The sequence below is a fragment of the Salvelinus namaycush genome, chromosome 1, assembly GCF_016432855.1.
Source record: "Salvelinus namaycush isolate Seneca chromosome 1, SaNama_1.0, whole genome shotgun sequence".
NCBI lineage: Eukaryota > Metazoa > Chordata > Actinopteri > Salmoniformes > Salmonidae > Salvelinus > Salvelinus namaycush.
Window position 1 is genome coordinate 16,669,303 of NC_052307.1, and position 26,045 is coordinate 16,695,347.

A 26,045-nucleotide genomic window follows, 5' to 3' on the forward strand; every position below is an offset into this window, starting at 1 on the left:
TTCCAGAGATTTTGCTAGGGTTTCTGATGAGTATTGTGAATGAATACACAATGCCAAATTAAAATTGCTGGCCAAGTTAGCCATTGTGCAATAGAAAGAAAGCCTCTCACTCTAGGAGCTCAGATGGAATAATTTAATAACCAACGATTCGACAGACAGTCTTCGACAGTCTTAATCTGTCGAAGCGTTTATTCAATTATTGCATCTGAGCTCCTAGAGTTTGAGGATATCCTTTTATTTTTCAAGTGTTCTACTCCGCTAGCCAGAACCTAACCTAAACAAGTGGCCGTTTCTTTCGCCTCCAGATTAGCCATTGTGGATGGCGCTCAAGTACGAAGGAGTTGTTGTGCGGTAGCCCTGGTCAGTTCAGGGTCAACAACAAATCACACATTCAATCACAACATCTAAGTCCAGTCTGCCCTCACAATCAGTACCTCACAAACTAAATGACGAGAAAGAACTTGGGCAAGATGATTACTGCTCAGAACTTTTATTCAGATGGAAACGGTTAAAATGAAATTAAAATATACAATTTTAATGGGCAGGTCTTTGAGGCGTATCGATGCGGCGGAAGGCACAGAGGCAGCCCCCCCTGCCAGAGCCACCCACGGCAGACCTACGGCTGAAGTTTTTAAAAGGTGAAAATGAAGGGGATAAGCAGGATAACTCAAGTTGTGTATAAAAAAAAGGGAGACAAATGTAGTTTGTTAATGTGGAAACCCCCCATCTGAGATGTCCTCATTTTGCTCAGTGCTAAAGCTCTCCTTTTCCATTTTCCTCTATAGGAGTTCTCAGATGTATTTTTGTAATGTCTTCCTGCAGTTTTGAAAAAGTAAACAAAAACGTCTTTCAAAAATAAAATGCAGCAACCACATTTCATGTTCTACTATTACATATACAGTATATATATATATATATAAATACATACATAAATATCTTACATGTACAACCAATTTTGAAAAAGGAAAAGAGAAAGAAAAATGAATGGGGGAGTTGGAGAAGGGACACACAGCCTTTAGGATGGGGGGCCAGGACAGACTCCCCAGGTGTACCCTTCAGTTGGCCCAGTAAGGGCTTCCATAACTGGACTTGTTGCCCTGGCTCTTCTGCTGCATGCTGCTGGACTGGTTGCGCTGACCCGGACCACCCTACAGGGGGAGACAGAATGCACACACACCCCACAGTCAATTATTGGCTATTGGGTCAAACTAGGGAGGGGTATTTACTAGAGGGTAGAAAAGTTGTTTGAGCAAGATGGGAATATACAGAAACGGCACTTCCTAGTCAAAACTCATTGGAACCCATCCCAGAACCCCATCTCCACTTTTTATTTATATACTCAGGGGCTCCTGAGTGGCGCAACGGTCTAAGGCACTGCATCTCAGTGCAAGAGGCGTCACTACAGTCCCAGGTTCGAATGACTGTAGTGTTTATCAGCTGAATCACATCCGGCCGTGATTGGGACTCCCATAAGGCGGCGCACAATTGGCCCTGCATCGTCCGGGTTTGGCCGGGGTAGGCCGTCATTGTAAATAAGAATTCGTTCTTAACTGACTTGCCTAGTTGAAGGTGAAATAAAATAAAAAATATGTTCATGATATGTTAACCGTAACAGTCTTACGCCCAACTTGACAGACCATTAAAACCTTTGCGATCTGTCGGAAGTCATTCACCACTGCAGTTCAGCTCCGACACCAAGTCCATGTATGTCTATGGTGTTTATCAACAACAGGTTGAAGGGATGTTACCTGTCCGTCTTGGGTGAGGTGGTGGTGTAGCAGCTGGGAGTGTGGCTGCTGGTGGGCAGGCAGAATGTGGAGGAAGGGTGGCGGGGCGTAACCGGGGGCACCGCCGGGGTTCAGAGGGCCCGTGCCCCCCAGCGCAGACGGCAGGCTGAAGGGAGGGGGCGTTCCCGCGTGGAAACCCTGCTTATCAAAAGACTGGGGTTGGGGGCAGTGAACAGAGTGTGGAGAAGCCCATTATATTATGTAATATCTGAGCATAAGAGGTATGATCCTGAATTTATCCTCATTCATATTTCAATCCTGTGGAACTGAGGTCTGCTCCTTAAGATCAATTAATCCAACCAGCCGTATCAATTAAAGCCGCTTATTCTCAGACATGTCTCAAACCAATGATTTGTATACACATCATTGGCTGAAACTCTAAAACTATACAGCAACTAGTGATGTCACGACACACCGATTCCATTGTGTGGCAAAAAATAATACATGAAACAGACTAAACTATGTTCTTTTAAAACCTACTTTTATAAAATATTGTGTGATATAGCTTGGAAATTAAACGTGACTCTGGGTGACAACATAAGGCAGTTTTTTTCCCAAAATTAGGATCGTTTTGTTTTGTTTCCCTTGCTTCCTGGTATCGCGACAAAACTAACAGCAACAACTATAAACCAGGTGTTGACTGACTTCAGCATAGGTCACAGTACACAGAATATTACTGAGCTCACCTGTGTCTTGCCGTACATTGAAGCGCCAATATCGGGCACCCCTCCACTGCTGCCTGAGCTGGACAAACCTGGAGCTGTGAGCGAGAGGCCACAAACATGTCAGTTTGCCCTCGCGAGGCGGCACGGTGTCAGTAGGCAATTCTTAACATTTCAAGAGTTAGTAGTGACTGAGGGAGTATTTCTTAGTTAGTAGTGAGGGGGGTGTTTCAGAACAGTAGTGTGTATATATATATATATCTATATATCACGGCTGATAACAAGTGAAGGGGGCGGGGAGGGGAAAGGGGCGGGGAAGGGGGGGTGCGTCCTGGGGCAGCTGAGTTCAGTGAGTGTACCTTTCCCTGGGCCGCTGCCAGCTGATTTGGCCTGAGACTGGGCAGAGCCTCCGTACCCTCCCTTACTGTACTCCCCCGCGTGGCCCTGAGACAGGTCGTCAAAAGCTGAGAGGAGGAATGGAAGAGGACCAGGAGGAACGAGTAAAGTGGATGGGAAGAGTAAAAAGGACAGCAGAGGAAGGGGGATGGGTAAGGGGGAGAAGAAGAACCGAGAGAGAAGCAATAAGGCAACTGGCTAGAATAGCATGTGAACAGCGACTATATCCGGCAGGGGGGTGGGGCCATGCTCGCTAAGCAAGAACTCTCCTTCTCAGCCACACACAGTCTGATTTCAGTTCACTCTCTCTCACTCACTGACACACACACCTGTTCCATACGCGTGCTGGCCGTAGCTAGGCTGATGCTGTTGGTGGTACTGGCTGGAGGGGTTCCCCAAGCCCATGTTGGGCTGCTTGGCCGAGGCCGGAGGCACAAAAACGGTGGGGCCGTACTGGAAGGCGCTGGGCACCCCGGGCATGCCGGCGTAGTAAGGAAGGCCGGTGTAGCCGTAGCCTGGGGGCAGAGGTGGATTGAGGAAGGCCTGGTTCTGCTGGCCCTGGCTCTGTCCCAGACCTTGGCTCTGAGCCTGGGGGGGCTGCTGGGGCTGAGCGGAGGGGCCTTGCGACAGGCTGGTGGGGGGAGCTGGGGAAGACGAGTCCCCTCTGCCAAACTTGGTCGCTTCACCTAAAAGAGAGGGGAGATAGTGATCAATATGGGCCTGATTCATAATTTATTAATGCTTTTCCTACCCACTTCTCAGTAGTTGGTATTCAGACTTGCCTTATGAAGGTGCGTAACGGGCTTTGCAGGTGTGGTTCCCCTGCGCAGCTGAATACATATAATTAAATTGCTGAAAACTCCCACTTGCTGGCTAACAGGTTTTCTTGTCGAGTTCACTCAATAGGGTTTTGTACATTTATCTAAATCCATCCCTTTAAATTAGGTGTACCTTTAATTAGAATTCAGACTCTATAGAATATATGGAGTTCAGAATATTAGGCAAAAAATATTAAGGATCAATACAGAAGGCCATGTACATACAGCCATGTTACTTTCTGCACCAATTGGTAAATAAAAACTGATATTGTATATTATTTATGGTTAGGAAAGTATTTATGAATAATAAAACAGGTTTGGAGATCCTTTATGCACCAAATACATTGGTAAATCAAAAATAGTAGTTTAATTCATCCTGAAAGTTGCCATAGTCAATTGTTCATTCCATGAAATGTTGGGAAGGGGAGGAGTGTACAAAAGGCGTTGAACAATAGTCCTAAAAATCTTCACAAATAATTATTAATGGAACTGATGACAACGGTCCAGTAGTCATGTGCCATGTTTAAACTGCTACGCAGTCTGGGGGTCCATAATAATTCAAAATAGGCTACATGTCCCAAATTATTGCATAACTTGTAATACGTTTGTCTAATATGATCTACTATTGCTAGCGATCCTCAGGAACAACCAAACGAACGTGACAGAGGAAAGAAAAGGTAAACTAACACTAACGTCAGTTACAGTTAAATGTGGGTATAACTGACGGTGGCTACTAATAGTGGTTCATATTTAAAACAAAACAAATTATTTAAAAAAGTGAGAAGTCTGGGCATGTATAGTGAACAAAAACAAATGCAACATGTTGTTGGTTCCATGTTTCATGAGCGGAAATAAAAGACGCACAAAAAGCGTCTCTAAAATTTTGTGACCAATTTATTTACATCCCTGTTAGTGAGCATTTCTCTTTTGCCAAGATAATACATCCACCTGACAAGTGTGGCATATCAAGAAGCTGATTAAACAGTATGATCATTACACAGGTGCACTTTGTGCTGGGGACAATAAAAGGCCACTAAAAATTTGCAATTGTCACACAACATAATGCCACAGACGTCTCAAGTTGGGGGAAGCTCATCTGCATGCTCATCGTCCTCACCAGGGTCTTGACCTGACTGCAGTTTGCAGACCTGCCAACCCTGTCCAACTTTTTAAGAATACCAGAAGCGCACAGCAAATTGGAGATAACTAATGTTTTTCTTAGCACATGCCCCCAAGTTTAGTCTCTATAGTAGAGGAACGCTTGTCACCTCTCAAACTGGGCCAATCACTAGGGCCAGCTCAATCATTAGGGACAGCTCACAAGTATTGGCTTTTAGACATGGTTCCTAATCAACACTAAAAGCTAAATAATTTGGAAAACATAAAAACAAAACAAATGATCGCGTCGACACAGACCGCAAACCGGCTACACAAAGCTTAAGTAGGCTAATGCAAAGAGAATCTGCCAGCTGTTCGCTAGAAGAGTCAGGTGTTTAAAGCCGATGTAAAGGTGCCTATTGGATTTCTTTGCAGCGCATACATCATTTCAGATTTTCAAAATTGATAGAATCTCAAATCTAGTGCCAAGGCATTTTAGAAGCATTGCCTCTATAGCTAACACCGGACACCCATTCATTCTTCATCAGTCTTCTAAACTCCATTTAATCCCAAGATGTTTATTGTTTCAATATGCTTTGTGTTGTAGTCACGACAGACAAAGATATATAGTAAAGCAAACTTTACTAGGCATGTTGTCAACCAGCACATTAATAAAAGTAACAACTGGTTTCCGTTTCCTGTGTAACATCAATATTGCTACATGTCCTCGTTTAAAAAAAATTAAACAACAAAAGGCAGACTCCACCTAACTTTGGCTTGTAGTCCATGTCTGCAATAAACTGGAATGTGAACTGAATGTTTGTTTACTGTCTGACTGTGCATTATTTATTATTATTTTTTTACCTTCACACAAATTCTTTCAGGTGTATAGGTCTTCGGATGGCCCTACCAGACCTTGTGTGGAGTGTATTGATTACATCAGGAGGTGCTTAACCTGAGATGTTTGGATCTTCGTGTTGAGGTGCATCGTTCACCTCTAGGTTGTGTTCTGCACTCTGCTGGGCGTCAGCTGGTGCTCTGTTCACTGGCTCTGTGCCAGGCTCCTCAACAGTGGGGAAATCCTCTATTTCTCAGCTCTTCCTCAGGTGTCACCTGTTCCTCCTGAAGACTTGTCCCTGTTTTGTCTTCACCTCGTAGGACCTTTGCTCCACAGGTCTGACTACTGTGGCCCTCTGCCACCACCGTTTCTGTCCTGTGAGTGGCTGAACTCTCACCCGGTCATCTCGTTGCAGCACTGTGAGATCCTTAGCAGAGGTGTCGTAGTACTTTGCCTGTTTCTGTTGTCTCATTGTACTTCTCCAGCTGACAGTTTGCCATCCCCGGTCTCAGAAGATTTTCACTCATTATAAGTAGTGTCTTTGTACGTCTTCCCATGAGCACCATTGCAGGGCTGCTGTCTGTTCCTTGTGACGGGGTATTTCTGTGATCCAGCATGGCCAGGTATGGGTCAGCACCTGCTCTCTTTGCTTTTGCCATCAGTCTTTTGGCTGTTTTCACTGCCAATTCCACTTTCCCATTACTTTGTGGGTATCCTGGAGACGATGTTTTGTGTGTAAAGTCCCAAGCCTTGCTAAAACTTCAGAACTCGTCTGAAGAGTACTGGGGACCATTGTCTGAGTAAAGGATGTCAGGTATGCCATAGCGTGAAAAGTGTGTCTTCAGTTTTCAAATGACTGTTTTCAACTGTGTTCTCCAAATGGTCCACTTCCCAGAATTTGGAGAGAATCAACTGTGACCATGTAGTCTGTCGATGAACTGGAACAGGTCAGTCCCTATATTTTCCCAGGGACGCTTTGGTGCTTCGTGTGGCCTCAACGTTTCTTTCTGCTGCTTCATACCTCATGCAGTGCAGGTGCTATATTGTGCCATGTATGTTCTCAGCTGTGCATTCATGCCTGGCCAGTAGACACACTCGCAAGCTCTTCTCAGACATCCCTCTGTTCCTATGTTTGAGGAATGGATTCTCTGCATTATCTCTGACCTGAGGGCAGTAGGCACAACGACTTGCTCACCTCTGAAGATAATTCCATTTTGCACACTCAGCTCATCTCTGTTGTGAAAATACATGGCTACTTCCAAGGGTACATGTCCTTTCACTTCAGGCCACCCCTGCAGGACCACATTTACAGTGTCTGGAGCTCCCGGTCCAGCTCAGTGGCTCTCTGGATGTGCTTTAGTCTCTCGCTTGACACAGGGAGGTAGTGTATCATATTGATTGATTCCACTTTGACCTCCACAGGGCCTCTGTTGTCTTGTTCTGTGAGGTACGCCCTGCTCAGGGTGTCGGCCAGCACCACATGTTTTCCCGGAACTTATCGGAGACTGACCTCGTAGTTTTTGAGTCTCATGAGCATGCGTTGTAGTCTTTTTGGTGCGCTGAGGAGAGGCTTTGTCATGATGCTCTCCAGAGGCTTGTGATCTGACTGCACTTCCACAGTTCGTCCATATGTGAATTGGTGGAACCTCTCCATGCCAAACACCACTGCAAGCAGCTCCTTCTCCATCTGTGCATATCCCTTTTCAGTCTGTCAGGGCTCTGCTGGCGTATGCTATTGGTTGTCCTCCCTGCATCAAGGCTGCTCCTAACCCACTCTCTGAAGCATCACACTGTAGTACAAGCTGCTCTGTTGAGTTGTAGTATTTCAGCACAGGGGTCTGTATAATGGTATCCCTGATTTTATTGAAAGCCTGCTCATGTCTCTCTGACCACTCCCACAGTGAGTCCTTGTGTGTTAGCTATTGCAGTGGCTTGCAGAGCTCTGTGGTGTGGCTGCAGAACTTGGCTAGGTAGTTGACCATGCCCAGGAAGCGCTGCATCCCCTGCACATCTGCAGGCCTAGGCATCTGTTTGATGGCTGTCACTTTTCCTGGGTCCACTTTCAACCCCTCTGATGTTAGCAGGCGGCCAATGTAGGGCACTTCAGCCGGAGCTGCAGCTTCTCCGGATTCAGCTTGATATTGACCTTCCTGCATCTGTCCAGGCGCATTTTCAGGTTTTTGTCATGGTCCAGAGTCACCGCTTCATCATTGTCTCCTCCTCCCACAATCAGGATGTCATCTGCAATGATTTTGACTCATGGAAGTCCTTCCATTGCCTGGTTCAACTTCCTCTGAAAGATCTCTGGGGCTGGACTGATTCCCATTGGCATGCGCAGCCACCTGTAGTGTCCCATGGGTGTAGAGAACGTGATAGCTGGATTCCTCCTCCAGTTCCACATGCCAAAATCCATTTTTTACATCACAGAGAACACGCGTGCTCTATCCAGATCTGGCAGCACGTCTTCAATAGTGGGAAGTGGGTAATGGCTCCTCTTGAGTGCCTTGTTGAGAGGTTTCGGATCAATGCACACTTAGTTTTCCAGACGGTTTCTTCACTACGATCAGGCTGCTAATCCAATCTGTGCCTTTTTCAACTGCTTTTATCATCCTTTTCTCTAGAACACTGAGCTCCCCTTTGATTGGTTTATATAGTGCTACTGGCACTCTTCTCTTTGGCAGCTGGACAGGCTCCACTCGCTCATCCACTTCCAGCTTGCCAGGTAAGCATCCATCTCCCTGGAATACATCAGAGTACTCCTTGTTTAATCTGCTCTTTAGTCCAGGATCCTGTTTTCTTGATGGCCAGGATGTTGTGATGCTGCACAGTAATCAACTCCATTGCCTGGACAGCCTTACTGCCCAGAATGAGCCTGTGCACATTCTCGTTGACTACAATGAACTCAACTCGGTAGGTTTTATTATTGCGTGGATTGATCACTTTAAGTGTGCACTTCCCCAGTGGCGTCAGAGTACTCATGTTATACATCACCCATACCTGACTGCAGGGCTCTAGGTGACCGGCTTTTGAGGTTTGCAGGGATAACATTACAACTAGCACCACAATCCAGCTGAAATCTGACTGACTTTTTGTTGACCAGCATGGTTGCAAAGAGAGTTGCATTTGGGGTCTGTGGTTTTCTCCTGCACCACGTTGATGCTCTGACTTTGGCCCTAGTGTGATGCACAGAACATCCTCACCACTGAGTCAGCTGACGCATTTTCCATTGCCAGGACTGTTTCTCTTGCTGGTCCCTGCACTTTTGCAAACCATAGAGAAGTGATTGTTTTTTCCCCACAGGATTTACATTTTTGTCCATATGCAGGGCATTTTTCCTTTTTTTCTCTCTCATGTGTCCGTCCACAGTATCTGCTTTGTATAATGCTCTGTCCCTCTGTAGGGTCTCCTCTCCCTCTCGGCCTCTCTTTCTGTGTTACTGCATGCACTGCTACAGGGCCCTGCACATTTATGACTTTAGCTCTCTGTCTGGACAGTTCTGCAGCTCGTCCAATCTGTATGGATTTCTCTAAACTGAGATCAGTCTCTGAGTAAGTGCTCTCTTAAGTGTGGGTCACACGTGCCACACACAATCCTGTCCCTGATGAGAGTCTGATTACTCCAAAGTTGCAGGTGGCCACGAGTCCTCAATTCAGTGAGATATTTGTCTAAACTCTCATCTTGGCCCTGACTTGGACATGAAAAAAATTCTCTCTCAATTGATTAATTTCTCTTGGGATCACAAAATTCATCCAATGCTGCAATTACTTCCTCAGGGAGATTGTCTTTTATACTACCCACACATAGGGTCTCACAAATCTCTGCCTTTTACCCCAATGAGATAATACAGTAGCTTCACTTTGTAGTCATCAGGTTCTCTCATTGTAAGAGCCATGTACAAATTGAATTCCTCTTTCCATCTTTTCCAGGTCACTGCTAAATTACAATCATCAAAGTAAATTTTTCCCTGGAGGTTTCAGTGCATTTTCCATGGCGATTTAGTTGTAGAATGGAACGTTAGCTACTAACGAAACTGCTTGTATCCAATAGCCAGTTAGCTTTTAGCATAGAGTCACTCACGATAGCCAGCAAACTTAGACGTTCCGCGCGATGACTAGGCTGTAAACACGGCACTTTTTCAAACTGCCGCCTGGGATGTATTCTTAATTTACATCGATGAGATCCAGGTTCTTTTGAGTACCGCTGCCACCATGTTTCAATATGCTTTGTGTTGTAGTCACGACAGACAAAGATGTATAGTAAAGCACACTTTAGTAAAGCACACTTCATGTTGTCAACCAGCACATTAATAAAGTAACTGGTTTCCGTTTCCTGTGTAACATCAATATTGTATATAAATAAAAATGTATATACAATTTTTATTATACTTTTGTAATGCTTTTTGTGACGTGGATCATAATTACAGTTAGTCTACCAGGTTGCGTGATCCTCGTAATGTTACGTGGAAAATACAACTAATTAAATGTATATCACACTCGCACAAATGCGACCAGTTAGTTTTCGTATTTGCATTTAATTTCTTTCACTAGCAAATGCGAGTGAACTGCTGGCACTATAGAGGCCACTGAATGTGGATTCACTGAGTAAAGAAAATCAGGCCCTATTCATTTCTGCGTACGTTTAACTCGGATCTCGTACCTGCGGACAGAGAGAGAATTGGCACGTCTGATTTGACATCATAACCGACTTCGGTGGTCAAATGCTCACCTTCAATGGCACGCTGGAAAAGTGAGCGCTTCACGGATGAATCCCGGTTTCAACTGTACCGGGCAGATGGCGTGTATGGCTTTGTGTCGGCGAGCAGTTTGTTGATGTCAATGTTGTGAACAGAGTGCCCCATGGTGGCGGTGGGGTTATGTTATAGGCAGGCATAACCTACTGGACAACTAGGGTTGCCAACTGTCCCGTATTAGCCGGGATGTCCCTTATATTGTTCCATATGGGACCTCCCTTGTCCCGTATATTCATTTAATCACAGTATAGTGTAAACGCGCCAATTCCTGCAAAGTAATTTCTGTTATTGTTCGATCGGTTTGGCATATCAAGGAAAGATGGATAAACATGCAAAAAAAGACTGTGCAGCTACAACAAACAATGTGAAGCAAAAAAGACGTGGGATAAGCCCGTCAGTGGTGACTCGACGAAAGCTTTCTGTACTTTATGCGTTGGGAATTCTCAATTGGCCATGAAGGGGAGAATGACCTAACTCAGCATGCATCCACAGAAATGCACAAGGCCACGCTAGCTAAAGGTGCTAGCAATATCGGTGCATTCTTCGTGACGTCTACTGCGGAAACTGACATAATTGGAAAACACCTCTCCGTTTACCAGTTATTGAGCAGTGCCAACAATCGCATTCTGAAAGCTAATTGCCCAGCTCTCATAGCTCATAACGCCTGCAAGCACACCTGCGATCAGTGGTCAGTGGATATTGAGACAATTGTATTACAGATCTACAGCCACTTATCAGTATCTGCTTCCCGAAGAGAGGAACTGCGCGCATTTTTTTTGCCTTTGTTCACACAGTGCTGTGAAATTCTGCGACATGTTTGCACATGATGGCTCTCTTTTCATCCAGCTGTCGATCGTCTCCAGCAAAGCTGGCCAGCTCTTCCATCATACTTCAGGTCCCTTAGGGAGATCTGTCCTGTGGCACTGAATAGTATTTTTGAGTATGAAGAATAAACAGAAGCTGCTGAGATTAATCTGTGCTTTTTCCACAAAGTGGGTGTGTATTTGACCAACTCGTAAAAAAGCTGGAGGAAACAACGCTCTGCATCACAGATGTTTACGAGGAAGTCCAAAGGTTCAACATTTAAGATGCTTCAGCTGAAACAGGACAGTTTTTTTTCTGAGTAGACCAAGCAGCTGATGGACAATTGTCAGCACAAAAGGTCCAAGCAGCAATAGGACTTTGAAGTTCTATGACACTGTCATTACATACATTGACAAGTGGTTTGATTTCTCACCAGAAAATGTAATGGTGAAACTGATTGGCCTCTATGAGGAGCTCTCCTTCACTGACCTGGAGCAGGTGGTGGTTGCCCTCAAAATGACAGAGACAGTCAGTATGGACCAACTCTATGAAGAGTTTTGTGCTAGCCGGGAGGAAATACAGAAAGCCAGACAGGATACCACAAAATCCACCATTTAGAAGTAGGTGGCAGTTTTCCAAAAACCTAGGGAAAGCCAACTTGATCAACATGTTCAGGATTGTCTCATTTGCCCTCAGTGTGCCAGACTCAAATGCCTTTGTAGAGAGGATTTTCTGTCTGATGACCATTAAATGGTCAGACTCAAGAAACCGATGTAGCACAGAGCTGATCAAAAATGAGCTTCAAATATCTGGGAACTGTGATTTGTCATGTAATGACATCTCTGGCTATGCAAGAGAAAGGACTGCTTGAATCAGTCAAGAGCAGCAAAAAATATGTAGACTTGGTGAGTGACTCATGCCCCTCTTTTCCTCTTTTGCATTTGGAAAGTTCTTTTTGCTGTAAAGGTCCAAATTGTGATTTCTTTGATCATTTATTTTGAGGTTAATTCACATAAGTTTACATAATGATAAAGTTTTAGTAAAGCTATAGGCTAAATGGAATATACAAATGTTTTGCCTTTCCAATTGAATAAGAATATACACTGTATATTCATTCATTCACACAACACCATACCCATACCACCGTGGCACGCGACCTCTTGTCCCTTATTTGGTAGTGAAAAAGTTGGCAACCCTACGGACAACTAACACAATTGCATTTTATTTAGGACAATTTGAATGCACAGAGATGCCATGAGATCCTGAGGCCCAGTCGTGCCATTCATCCACAGCCATCACCTCATGTCACAGCATGATAATGCATGGCCCCATGTAGCAAGGATATGTACACAATTCCTGGAAGCTGAAAATGCCCCAGTTACGCCATGGCCTGCATACTAACCAGCCATGTCATCACCCATTGAGCATGTTTGGGATTCTCTGGATCAACATTTTTTAAAAAGGGTACACTACATGGCCAAAAGTATGGACACCTGCTCGATGAACATCTCGTTCCAAAATCATGACCATTAATATGGAGTTGGTCCCCCTTTGCTGCTATATCAGCCTCCACTCTTCTGGGAAGGCTTTCCACTTATGTTAGAACTTTGCTGTGGGAACTTGCTTCCATTCAGCCACAAGATAATTAGTGAGGTCGGGCACTGATAGGCGATTAGACCTGGCTCGCAGTCGGCGTTCCAATTCATCCCAAAGGTGTTTGATGGGGTTGAGGTCAGGGCTCTGTGCAGGCCAGTCAAGTTCTTCCACACCGACCTCAAAAACCATTTCTGTATGGACCTTGCTTTGTACACAGGGGCATTGTCATGTTGAAACAGGAAAGGGCCTTCCCCGTACTGTTGCCATAAAGTTGGAAGCACAGAATTGTCTAGATCATCATTGTATGCTGTTACCTTAAGATTTCCCTTTACTGGAACTGAGGGGCCTAGCCCGAACCATGAAAAACAGCCCCAGACCATTATTAGTCCTGGGGCAGGTAGCGTTCTCCTGGCATCCGCCAAACCCAGATTCAGCTGTTGGACTGCCAAATGGTGAAGCGTGATTCATCACTCCAGAGAACACGTTTCTACTACTTGATTTTATACATGTCAGCAATGGGTGTGGCTGAAATAGCCAAATCCACTAATTTGAAGGCGACATGCATCTGTGACCAACAGACGCATATCTATACTCCCAGTCATGTGAAACCCATAGTTTTCTAATTTATTTATTTTAATTGACTGATTTCCTTATATGTAAATCAGTAAAATCTTTGAAGTTGTTGCATTCATATTTTTTTGTTCAGTGTAATAAAAACATTATAGAAATCAAATCAAATTAAATTGACTGTAGGTTTGCCTTTACACTGTTATTTGCGCATGGCTACAGAAGCCTATAGTTTGGACCTCAATTTTATCCCAAGTTACAAGGCCAGCACTTCAACTTCACTGTGGAAAAGGTGATATGTTGGATTGCTTAAGTTTGCTGCCATATGACTGGTTTCACAGTCTCCAGTAGAGGTCGACCGATTAAATCGGAATGGCCGATTAATTAGGGCCGATTTCAAGTTTTCATAACAATCGGTAATCGGCATTTTTGGATACCGATTGTGGCCGTTTTTTTTTTTTTACCCTGGCAAGTCAGTTAAGAACACATTCTTATTTTCAATGACGGCCTAGGAACGGTGGGTTAACTGCCTTGTTCAGGGGCAGAACGACAGATTTTTACCGTGTCAGCTCGGGGACTCGATATTGCAACCTTCCGGTTACTAGTCCAACGCTCTAACCACCTGCCATACATTGCACTCCACGAGGAGCCTGCAAGGCAGGCTGACTACCTGTTACGCGACTACAGCAAGAAGCCAAGGTAAGTTGCTAGCTAGCATTAAACGTATCTCATAATAAACAACCAACCTTAACATAATCACTAGTTAACTACACATGGTTGATGATATTACTAGTTTATCTAGCGTGTCCTGCGTTGCATTTAATCGATGCGGTGCCTGTTAATTTATCATCGAATCACAGCCTACTTCTCCAAACGGGTGATGATTTAACAAGCGCATTCGAAAAAAAGCACTGTCGTTGCACCAATGTGTACCTAAACAAACATCAATGCCTTTCTTTAAAATCAATACACAAGTATATATTTTTAAACCTGCATATTTAGTTAATATTGCCTGCTAACATGACTTTCTTTTAACTAGGGAAATTGTGTCACTTCTCTTGCGTTCCGTGCAAGCAGAATCAGGGTATATGCAGCAGTTTGGGCCGCCTGGCTCGTTGCGAACTATGTGAAGACCATTTCTTCCTAACAAAGACCGTAATTAATTGAAGGTTGTGCAATGTTTAGACTTAGGGACGCCACCCGTTAGATAAAATACGGAACTGTTCCGTATTTCACTGAAAGAATAAACGTTTTGTTTCCCGGATTTGACCATATTAATGACCTAAGGCTCGTATTTCTGTGTTTTATTATGTTATAATTAAGTCTATGATTTGATATTTGATAGAGCAGTCTGAGCGGTGGTAGGCAGCAGCAGGCCCATAAGCATTCATTCAAACTGCACTTCCGTGCGTTTGCCAGCAGCTCTTCGTTGTGCTTCAAGCATTGAGCTGTTTATTACTTCAAGCCTATCAACTCCCGAGATTAGGCTGGTTGTAACCGATGTGATATGGCTAGCTAGTTAGCGGGGTGCGCGCTAATAGCGTTTCAATCGGTGACGTCACTCGCTCTGAGACCTTGAAGTAGGTGTTCCCCTTGCTCTGCAATGGAGCAATGGATAACGATGCTTCGAGGGTGGCTGTTTTTGATGTGACCCTGGTTCGAGCCCAGGTAGGGGCGAGGAGAGGAACTATAATGCCTATAAGAACATCCAATAGTCAAAGGTATATGAAATACAAATGGTATAGAGAGAAATAGTCCTATAATAACTACAACCTAAAACTTCTTACCTGGGAATATTGAAGACTCATGTTAAAAGGAACCAACAGCTTTCATATGTTCTCATATTCTGAGCAAGGAACTTAAACATTAGCTTTCTTACATGGCACATATTGCACTTTTACTTTCTTCTCCAACACTTTGTTTTTGCATTATTTAAACCAAATTGAACATGTTTCATTATTTATTTGAGGCTAAATTGATTTTATTGATGTATTATATTAAGTTTCAATAAGTATTGTTGTAATTGTCATTATAAAAATAAAAAAAATTGACCAATTAATCGGTATTGAAAAATCATAATCAGTCGGCCTCTAGTCTCCAGCGATCATATGGTCAAATAAATCTAAAACTGTCATTAATATTTACAATCCCCTTATCCAAACAGATTACTCATTTACCTAGCTTTTATCAATTTGTAAATTAGTGCATGGAGAATGGTGTTATACAGGAAATAATTAAGTAGATGTACCACTTGGAACCGACAGGTTGCTCGGTCTTAATCATTTCATTGTGCTTAAAGGTGGTGGTGGAATTGAGGGAATTAACAAGGTCCAAAGACGGCATATCTGTAGACACCTCCGCCACACATTCATTTCTTTCATCTCCATCCCCAACGAATAGCATGCTATTCTTATGCTTAAATTGAAAGTCAGAATATGGGTAGAGAAGTACATAAAAAGGGAATTACGTTCAATTTACGCGTGCTTAACCTGGGTCGGAATTCCCCCTCTGAGAACAGGCAAATGAATAAGAGGGAATGAGAGAGAGTATTTATACTTCTTGACTTACTCCACATTTTGTGTTCCAACCTGAACTCAAAACAAATCAAATATGTTTCTCTCCTCCACACACACACACCTCATAATGACAGTGAAAACATGTTTTTAGAAATGTTTGCAAATGTATTAAATTAAATACAGAAATCTAACTTCCATAAGTACTCACACCCCTTTGCTATGACACTCCAAATTTAGGCATATATCTGGGGAAGGGTATAAAACCATTTCTAGTGTTGAAAGATTCCAAGAGCCCAGTGATCTCCAACATTGGGAAATTGGAAAAAATATTGAAGTACTCAGACTGCCTGGAGCTGGTCGTCCGTCCAAACTGAGCAACCGGGCAAAAAGGACCTTGATCAGGGAGGTGACCAAGAACCCAATGACCACTGTCAGAACTACAAAGTTCCTTGGCTGAGATGAGAAACTACCGGAAGTCTTTATGGGCGAATGGCCAGAAGGACGCCACTCCTGAGAAAAAGCACATGACCAACTGGCGTTTGCAAAAAGGCACGTGAAAGACTGATCATAAGGCAAAAGTTTGTAGTCTGATGAAACAAATAGTGCTTTGCATTCAGGTCAAAGAGTTATGTCTAGAGAAAACCAGGCTCAGCTAATCACCCGTCTAACACCATCCCTACCGTGAAGCATGGTGGCAGCAGCATCATGCTATGGGGATGCTTTTCAGCAGCAGGGACTGGGAGAATGATAAGGATAGAGGGAACAATGAATGGAGCCAAATACAAGCAAATCTTGGATGAGAACCTGCATTAGAGTGCAAACGACCTTAGACTGGGGGCGAAGATTTGCGTTCCAACAGGCGAATGACCAAAAGCAATGCTGGAATGGCTTCAGAACAAGAATATGAAAGTCCTTGAGTGACCCAGCCAAAGCTCAGGCTTGAATCGCATTGAAAATCTGTGGAAAGACTTGATTGCTCTTCACCACCACTCCCGATCTAACTTAACTTCTTTGGGGTAGGGGGCAGTATTTTCACGTCCGGATGAAAAGCATGCCCAGAGTAAACGGCCTGCTACAAAGCCATAAAAGCTAGAATATGCATATTATTAGTAGATTTGGATAGAAAACACTCTGAAGCTTCTAAAACTGTTTGAATGATGTCTGTGTATAACAGAACTCATATGGCAGGCAAAAACCTGAGAAAAAATCCAACCAGAAAGTGGGAAATCTGAGGTTGATCGATTTTCAACTCAGCTCCTATTGAAGATACAGTGGGATATTGGTAATGTTGCACTTCGTAAGGCTTCCACTAGATGTCAACAGTCTTTAGAACCTTGTCTGATGCTTCTACTGTGAAGTGGGGCCGAAGGAGAGGGGAATGAGTCAGGTCTGCCAGCAGCCACGAGCTGACCATGCGCTTTCACATGAGGTAGCTCCTGTTCCATTTGCTTTTTTGAAGAGAAAGGAATTCTCCGGTTGGAACATTATTGAAGAATTATGTTAAAAACATCCTAAAGATTGATTAAATAATTAGTTTGTCATGTTTTTACGGACTGCAATAACTAACTTTTCGGCTGAGACTTTCCCGCGCGTCGTGAGTTTGGAAAGTGTATTAAACGCTAGAACAACGAGGAATTTGGACATAAATGATGGACATTATCGAACAAAAACATTTGTGGAACTGGGATTCCTGAGTGCATTCTGATGAAGATCATCAAAGGTAAGTGAATGTTTATAATGTTATTTCTGACTTCTGTTGACTGCAAAATATGGCGGATATATTTGTATCTTGATTGGGCTCTGAGTGCCGACTCAGATTATTGCATGGTTTGCTTTTTCCGTAAAGCTTTTTTGAAATCTGACACGGCGGTTGCATTAAGGAGAAAGAAGTGCATCTAAAATTCCATGCATAACAGTTGTATCTTTTAGCAATGTTTATTATGAGTATTCCTGTAAATTGATGTGGCTCTCTGCAAAATCAAAGGATGTTTTGGAACTTCTGAACGTAAGGCGCCAATGTAAACTCAGATTTTTGGATATAAATATGAACTTTACCAAACAAAACATACATGTATTGTGTAACATGAAGTCCTATGAGTGTCATCTGATGAAGTGTAAAGGTTAGTGATTAATTTTATCTATATATCTCCTTTTTGTGAATCCTCTCTTTGGCTGGAAAAATGGCTGTGTTATTCTGTGAATAGGCACTCACCTAACAATCGTTTGGTTTGCTTTCGTCGTAAAGCCTTTTTGAAATCGTAAACTGTGGCTGGATTTACAACAAGTGTATCTTTAAAATGGTATAAAATACATGTATGTTTGAGGAATTTTAATTATGGGATTTCTGTTGTTTTGAATTTGGCACCTTGCAGTTTTACTGGCTGTTGAAGAGGTGGGACGCTACCGTCTCACGTACCCTAGCGAGGTTTTAACAGACCCTGAGAAAATCCGCAAGAAAGAATGGGAGAAAAATCCCCAAATCCAGGTGTGCAAGGCTGATCGACATACCCAAGACAACTCAAAGCTGTAATCGCCGTCCAAGGTGCTTCGACAAACTATTGACTCAGGGGTGTGAATACTTATTTCAATAATATATTGCTGCATTTAATTTTCTATTAATTAGCAAAACGTGTTTTCACTGTCATCACGGGGTGTTTCGTGTAGATGGATTATCAATAAACTTAATCTATTTTGTATTCAGGCTGTAAAAACAAAATGTGGAATAAGCCAAAGTGTATGAACACTTTCTGAAGGCACTGTGTGAGAGTATGAGTAGTTGGGATGAGCTGAATTAGCTAGTTCTGTTCAATTCAAACAACTCCGCCCCACCCCAGAAGAAAATCAAGCTTTAATTATACTTTTAGTCAGAGGAGATGGAGATTCAGTCATTGAGGTAGTCCACAAATTAAGATTCAGCTATGTGCTTGTAAACATCATTATCTCCATATTATGGTGTGCACCCAAGATCTGGTTCTGGCCACCGAAAAGAGCGCATTTGTAAATGAGTGTGGAACAAGCATTACCTGAGTATGGATTGTTGGCTAGCCCATCTCTGCCAGGCATTGTTGCGGTTGTACCAGGGAATGCAACTCCATAGTAGTCCTACAGAGAAATAGACACCAGGAGAAACCAAACATCAGATTCAACAGTCATTGAGGAAGTCCACATATTACGATTCAGCCATGTGCTTATAACCATCTCCATATTATGACAGGGACACAGATATGCAATATTAATCATTAACATTTATTTTTGTTTGGGTCATCTAAACCAGAGACCGTGCAAGAGTCCGTCTGGGCAAACAGAAATGTGTGCTGCATTGCTCTTCATCGACGTAGTAAGTGATGATCCATGTGTGAAAAGTTACTCACCATAGGCAGACGAGACTGCAGCATCTGTAGGTCCTCATATCCATAGATCTGCTTTAGAGCGGGACAATGACCAAATGAAACAGGTCAACCGAAATAATCCACATATTCAACCAAGAACCAAAAGGTATGAAAGGGAAGAGAGCGCGAGAGAAAGGGTGCGATGGCAGGCCAGTGAGAGAAAGACTTGGGGAAAACGAAACTGGTAAAGAGAAATGGATGGGAATTAATGGAAACAAAGAACGAGAGCATGCAAGAGAAAAGAGGGTTAGCGTAGTTACCGGGTATGCAGGGAGCAGGCCTCCAGGGCCCATAATGTACTGATTAGCCAGCAGAGGGGGCACTCCTTGGGCCAAGTTAGGGGGGGCTTTGCCTGTGGAACAAGAATGAGACAGAGGGGAGTCAAAATCACACGGGTCTAGTCAAATAATACAGACAGCGAGTAGGACCGTTAAGTGACAAAAAAACCCTGTGTGTGACAGTATGGTTCTCCTGAGCTCACCAGAGGTGGTGTTCAGCAGGGGTTGGGGTTGGGCAGTGCGTCCGGCAGCTGAGAGGGCGGTGTTGCCACTGGCGGATAGACAAGGTGCTCCGGGGACATGCATCATGCCATTGGAGCTGCTAACCGCAGCATTGATGGAAGGGCCAGATGAGGAAGAGAAGGCATGGAGACTACTGCTCTCCTCACTGGTCATCTGTAGGGCGGAGGGAGGGAGAGTTGGACTGACAGCAGTTTAGTTTTTTGGTAGCATTTTTCCTCTTCACATTTTCAGTGCTTATTTTAGATCTGTTTCGGACGTGATTTACATTAACCCCAAAAGACGCCGCCGTGCTGACCGTAAGGGAGGAGCTAGTGGAGAGGGCAGATCCTGATGAGTATGTACTGGTCACATGACTGGGGAAACCGTGGCAGAGAAAACAGGTAACGTTACCAAATCATCCGATGAGTCTTAAAAAGTTTGAACCAACTCATTACAACAAGGACTTTATTATTTTGTCAGTCAATAGAGGAGATGGGAGATTCAGTCATTGAGGTAGTCCACATATTAAGATTCATCTATGTGCTTGTAACCATCATCATCTCCATTATGAGAATTACTGGGGGGAGGGGAGTGATGGTCTTACCTGCTGACAGATTGCAGAGGGGCAGAGTGGGAAGGTGTGGGGGCTGGGGAGGGAACATGGTGGACGGGGCCACTGTCACTGCTCATGGGAGGTGATTCGGGCTTAGGGGTTCGAGAAGCCAACGACATCGCTGAAAGAGAAGAAACAGATAAGCAAGCATGCTGGACTTAACCATGAAATAACACTTTCGGCAATCACAAATTCTCCTGAGTACTTACAGTCCTGTGGGCCCTGAGTCCTCACACCACCATAGCCATTCTGTGAAAGACATTGACATTCTCAGTCGGCCATCTTGATTTCACTATACAGTGCTGATATAGTAAAGCTCCAGTAATCTTAAATAATGCCTGAGGGTCTTAAATGTCCATTGACCATAGGAGATTCAGCCATTGAGGTATTCCACATAGTAAGAGTCAGATATGTGCTTGTAACCATCATTATCTCCATATTTATGAGACAGGAGTAGTCTTAATCGAGAGTGTCTGACCACACCTGACAAGTGCAGTGTGGGTGACTCACAGCAAGAGGGGCGGCGGGGGCGTCTTTGCTCTGGGGGTAGCCCAGGTGGGGGGGCATGCCCTGCGTGGGGCCGTTGTCCACTCTGCTAGCTGAGGGGGTGGAGGGTGGGGCGGCGCAGGGGAGACCCGGGGAGGGGGATGACGTGGCACTGGGCAAACCCAGAGAGGGGAAACTGTGGTCTGATATTGACGGAGGCACGGACAACAAGCTGCCAAGGGGCTCACTGCAACAACAACGTAAAGGGACGAGTTAGTGTAAAGCAAGTTCACCGTGGCCTCTACCCCTATACAACACAGTGATACTAATTAAGCCAAAGAAAATGCAATAAACACCTGACTGGTCCAGGTTTGGAAAACAAGCTGCTTTGGGGCTGGGGTACAGCTGTGGGGGCCGGCTCCCTGGCAGGCTCAGCCTGGTGGCCCATGTCAATCACACTGGGCTCCGAGTCAAAGTCCAGGGCCCCAAACTGCACGTTGAGGCCAGACACATCTGCTGAGCCTGGCATCTCCACCGCAGATGAGGGGATCTGAGAAGGCCGAGCAAGAGGGATTAGGAAAGAGGATGAGGGACATTAACACATGAAATCCCACCGCAGCACAAACTATTCACAAAGTTTGATACATAAAACGCACTCAGTCACACGCTCTAAGACATTTCAGACTGAATGTGTGACAGTGTGCAAAGTTGCACTTACCTACAGTACTTTTAGATATGTTTACAAATGGTTAAAAAACAAACACTCATTGTTATGTACCCTCTGAGTGAGCAGGCAGCCTCTACTTCCACACGTTTCCTGACCTTTGAGGGAGGAGGTACTCTGCGTCTCTGGGTCTTGATCTGCCTCTGTGGGGGTTCAGCCATAGGAGCCTGATGGTCCAGGGAGGGTCCGTCTCTGGGAGGCGGGGGCCCGGCGTCGTAGTGGCCTGGGGGAGTAGGGACCTGGGGGGGAAGAGACAGAGGCTCTGCCTGGGGCAGGGAGCTATGCTGGGCCTGCTGCTGCCGCTGGGCCAGCTGGCTGAGGACAGCGGACGGCTCCGGCTGCATCTTTAGATCCACTGGAGAAGACCGAGAGAATAGTTAATGGTGGCATTAGCAGTCCAGTAAATAAAGATCTGACTCGTCAAATCTGCATGTACCATGAGTCTGCTCCCCCCACTGTCACCATTAGATCTCCATATATTTGACTTTTTGGGGGGGATAGAATGAGAAGTTGAGCAGAGTGATAATGTATTGGGGAAAGAACGCAATTTGAGGATGGAAGGAGATTCAGTCATTGAGGTAGTCCACACATTAAGATTCAGCTATGTGCTTGTAACCATCATTATCTCCTCCTATTCGACAAGCCGATACAGACAAACAATGACATGTACCCACACCTCACTTGAAACTTTTCCATATGATAGCACCCGTATGAGTATGTGTCTTACAGTGAGAGGTTGGAACAGGGCCCTTCTCCACTCCCGGGGCCTTGGTTTCACTGGCAGAAATGGGGGCGGAGCCTTGAACTGCAGGTGGACCGGATTCTTTGGCGACACTGCTGTTGCCCGCGGTGACCAGCTGCTGATGGGTCCGCGGGGTGAGCTGGGGCCCGTTGAGCTGCTCTGGTATCCTAACCTCAGCCGGGGTCGGTTTCGGCCCACTCAGAGCCCCAAAACCAGAGCCAAGGACTGAGGACTAACGGACAGAGCAAGAGAGTTGATAGTGTGTCTGTGTGAAAGCCTGTACAGATATGTATAACCATGAAAAGGAAGTGTGTGTGTGGCTGGCTGCCTCACCAGGGCACCGTGGGTGTAGCTAGTGCCAGAGGCGGCGCTGGCATAGCTGTGTGTGGCGGTGCGAGCGCAGTTGTGGTGAGAGTTGGTGAACACCAGGCTCTGGCCCCCCACGCACACAGCGGCAGGGGGCTCCATGCCACCCAGATCCGCCTCCACACCGCCCGTCTTGGGCAGCAGCGAGCCCATGTCCACACTGGAGAGGAAAGAGGACGACCAGTACATTTACAATGGGACACTGAATGGATAGTTTAGTGTTGTACCCTGACACTGCTTCTTTGCCACAATGAAATATCACTTATATTTATTTATAATACCTGCATTTATATATCGCTCTCTCCATGAATAGTTGAGCAGAGTGAATGCAATGGAAAAATAATTCAGTAACCGGACGAAAGGATATTCAGAGATTGAGGTATTGCACAGAAAGGGTTCAGCTATGTGCTTGTAACCATCATCTCCATCATTTGACAAGCCAATACAGGGAACTGATTACATACACCCACAACTCATATCATTACTATGAAACCTTCGCATTCCAACCCAAAGCCACTTTACTGTTATTTGTGAGAATTTGTGCTGTAAGACTGGGGGAAAGACGACAGAGATATAAGAGTATTTCATGGGGTTCAGTGTGCGTTCCTGTGAGCATTAGATTGGAGCCCATACTTGTGTCCAGATGTGATGTGGTTCGCAGGAGCAGAGGCAGTGAACACTTTGGTTTCAGACAGCTGTTGATAAAAACAGAATATCAGGAAGAGAACCTTTATGTGTGTGCTTGTGTAGCCACTGTAATATAAAGTCGAAAGTGGCAACCATCACTCACATCCTCATTCCAGTCTTCTGCAGCCCAGTCTTCCAAGTTGCCTCTCCATGTTCCTCCTATGATGGTAGGGGACAGTAGGGGTACGTGAGTTAGTCATCATGCCTGGGGGGGGGGGTACCCCTCTGTCCAACAGAGCTCAGTCAGCAGCACAATCAGAGTTGTGTTCATTAGGGGCGCACAGAGTACACACTATAATGTATCACAAAGGAAAACAAAATACTTTCTTATTGGACAAATCCCAGGTAGTCCCTTCCTGTTTTAAAATCGGGTTTTTCCCTTTTCGGTGCCTAATGAACACAGTCGTGGTTGAGGCCAAACCGCACTGCTCCAACTGTGTCCAGGACTATACTACTACAACCATGCTTTAAAGCTCTAAAACCTACACCTCGAAAAGGAGTGGGCTACATTTCAGAACTCAGGCAAACCTATTTGACCGTGTAGAATGTCAAGATCAAGCTTATTGGTTACAGCAGAGACATTTAATCCCCATCCAGGATCAAGATCCCTGTTGCCCAAAATGTTTTGAGAGTGTCTTATTTTTAAATAGGACCCCTTGTGTACACATTCAGTAATACCGTATACCCCGGAGTTGTACAGAAACGGTATGAAAATCCAGATACCGCCAAACCCTACTCACCTATACCATCTCCACCTTCGTTCCCCTCTGCTTCCCAGGTTTCCTGGCGAGACCCGCTAGAGTTAGCGTTGTAGTCGGCGGGGTTGAAGATCCTTAGGTGGGGAGAGGGTTAGGGGTTCATCTATGTGCTTGTAATCATTATTAAGCAACGCTATGATACAGTGAAAAAGCCACGTCTACACACACTTGTTAGATATTACTGCACTGTCGGAACTAGAAGCACAAGCATTTCACTACACTCGCATTAACATCTGCTAACCATGTGTATGTGACCAATAAATTTGATACACACACATCTGAATAAACATGAACAGCAGGAGATCTCCAGTGTGGATCTTCAACTCACCCCATCCCCTGAGAGGAGAACCTGCTACCACCAGCTGCTCTTCCCCTTCCGCGACCCCCCAACCCTAAAGACACAGAGACACTACGTCTGACCTCTGCTGCAAGACACAAACCAGTCTATTAAATTACACCTAATGCCTGTGTTTTAAAACAGATATGTTTTCAGCACAAATGTCTGATATGTGTTGCTTCAAAACCAGTTAGAGGGGGGCATGGTACAGTATGTTGGGCATACTGCTACGAGTCAGTTACACATGTAGACTGGTAGAGAATTTTGAACAGACTGAACACCTGACACTACTTGCTCATCAGAAATCAGGGTTTAGATTTCAGGCTGACAGCATTTGAGAGGTTTTAGATCAGTATACGAGGATTGGCTTAGCCTAGACAGCTTAGGACATATGATAAATACATTTACAGACAGCAACTGCCATCACTGGCACTCCTGACTCCACTCCCTCACTCTGCATGCCTGTCTGACTTGACCCCAACCAAAACAACCTCCCTGGCTTGTCCACCCCCCCTCCCCGCTCTATAGCAGCTGCAGGACAGTAGTGCATTCAGAAAGTATTCGTACCTCATGACTTATTCCACATTGTTGTGTTACAGCCCGAATACAAAATTGATTTAATATACATTTCTCACCCATCTACACACAACACCCCATAATGACAAAGTGAAAACCTGTTAAATAATAAAATTCTAATTGACATAAAAATTCAAACCCCTTTGCCATGACACTCTAAATTGAGCTCAGGTGTATCAAACTTATTTCCAATGTCACTACAACTTGGAGTCCACCTGTGGCCAATTCAATTGTTTGGACATGATTTGAAAAGAAACACGTCTATATAATGGTCCCACAGTTGACAGTGCATGCCAGAGCAGAAACTATATCATAAAGTCCAAGGAACGGTCTCCAGATCTCCGAGATAGAATTGTGATGAGGCAAATATCTGGGGAAAGGTATAAAACAATTTCTATAGTGTTGGAAATGTCCAAGAGCTAAGTGGTCTCCATCCTTGAGAAATTGAAAAAATATGGAGCTACCCAGACTCAGCCTAGAGCTGGCAGTCCAAACAAACTGAGCAACCGGGCAAGAAGCACTCTGACAGAACTAGAGAGTTCCTTGGCTGAGATGGAAGAATCTGCCAGAAGGACAACAGTCTCTACAGTGGCCAGACAGAAGCCACTCCAGAGAAAAAGTTACATTACAGCATGCCTGAAGTTTGCAAAAAGGCATGTGAAAGACATAAGGGGAAAGTTTGTGGTCAGATGAAACAAAAATTGAACTCTTTGGCCTGAACACAAAGTGCTATGTCTGGAGAAAACAAGGCACAGCTCATCCCACGTCTAACACCATCCCTACCGTAAAGCATGGTGGCGGCAGCATCATGCATGGGGATGCTTTTCAGCAGCAGGGACTGGAAGACTGATAAGCATAAAGTGAACAATGAATGGAGCCAAATAGAGTCAAATCCTTGAGAACCTGCTTCAGAGTGCCAACGAGAGACTGAGGCTAAGATCTACATTCCAACAGGAAAATGACCCTAAGCATAAAGCCATGCTGGAATGGCTTCAGAACAAGAATGTGAAAGTCCTTGAGTGACCCAGCCAGTCT

At 44.6% G+C, this 26,045-nt stretch overlaps 1 protein-coding gene and 3 non-coding genes across 9 annotated transcripts in view; all 4 read right to left on the minus strand.

The window, feature by feature from the left end:
* Positions 1–471: 471 nt before the first annotated feature.
* LOC120051561 (ubiquitin-associated protein 2-like) overlaps positions 472–26,045 on the minus strand; it is a 31,880-nt gene continuing 6,306 nt past the window's right edge. For 2 of the 6 annotated variants that reach the window (XM_038998572.1, XM_038998512.1), the window contains exons 7-27: positions 24,426–24,489; positions 24,080–24,171; positions 23,443–23,498; positions 23,286–23,347; positions 22,620–22,812; positions 22,272–22,518; positions 21,643–21,899; positions 21,177–21,370; positions 20,818–21,067; positions 20,544–20,583; positions 20,326–20,455; positions 20,008–20,095; positions 19,703–19,895; positions 19,482–19,573; positions 19,204–19,254; positions 18,856–18,934; positions 3,175–3,531; positions 2,809–2,913; positions 2,474–2,547; positions 1,749–1,940; positions 472–1,148 (exon numbers count right to left, since the gene is read on the minus strand). In XM_038998572.1, the coding sequence (XP_038854500.1) occupies positions 1,056–1,148; positions 1,749–1,940; positions 2,474–2,547; positions 2,809–2,913; positions 3,175–3,531; positions 18,856–18,934; positions 19,204–19,254; positions 19,482–19,573; positions 19,703–19,895; positions 20,008–20,095; positions 20,326–20,455; positions 20,544–20,583; positions 20,818–21,067; positions 21,177–21,370; positions 21,643–21,899; positions 22,272–22,518; positions 22,620–22,812; positions 23,286–23,347; positions 23,443–23,498; positions 24,080–24,171; positions 24,426–24,489 (2,909 nt within the window). In that variant the 3' untranslated portion in view covers positions 472–1,055. The remainder of the gene's footprint in view (positions 1,149–1,748; positions 1,941–2,473; positions 2,548–2,808; positions 2,914–3,174; positions 3,532–18,855; positions 18,935–19,203; positions 19,255–19,481; positions 19,574–19,702; positions 19,896–20,007; positions 20,096–20,325; positions 20,456–20,543; positions 20,584–20,817; positions 21,068–21,176; positions 21,371–21,642; positions 21,900–22,271; positions 22,519–22,619; positions 22,813–23,285; positions 23,348–23,442; positions 23,499–24,079; positions 24,172–24,425; positions 24,490–26,045) is intronic. The other 4 variants (XM_038998637.1, XM_038998773.1, XM_038998704.1 and 1 more) reach the window with 4 other exon arrangements.
* LOC120057415 lies at positions 18,703–18,781 on the minus strand. The gene has a single exon (XR_005477925.1). It is a non-coding gene; the product is annotated as a small nucleolar RNA SNORD121A (small nucleolar RNA).
* Positions 20,697–20,774, minus strand: LOC120057409. Its single transcript, XR_005477924.1, has one exon. It is a non-coding gene; the product is annotated as a small nucleolar RNA SNORD121A (small nucleolar RNA).
* Positions 22,100–22,178, minus strand: LOC120057402. The gene has a single exon (XR_005477923.1). It is a non-coding gene; the product is annotated as a small nucleolar RNA SNORD121A (small nucleolar RNA).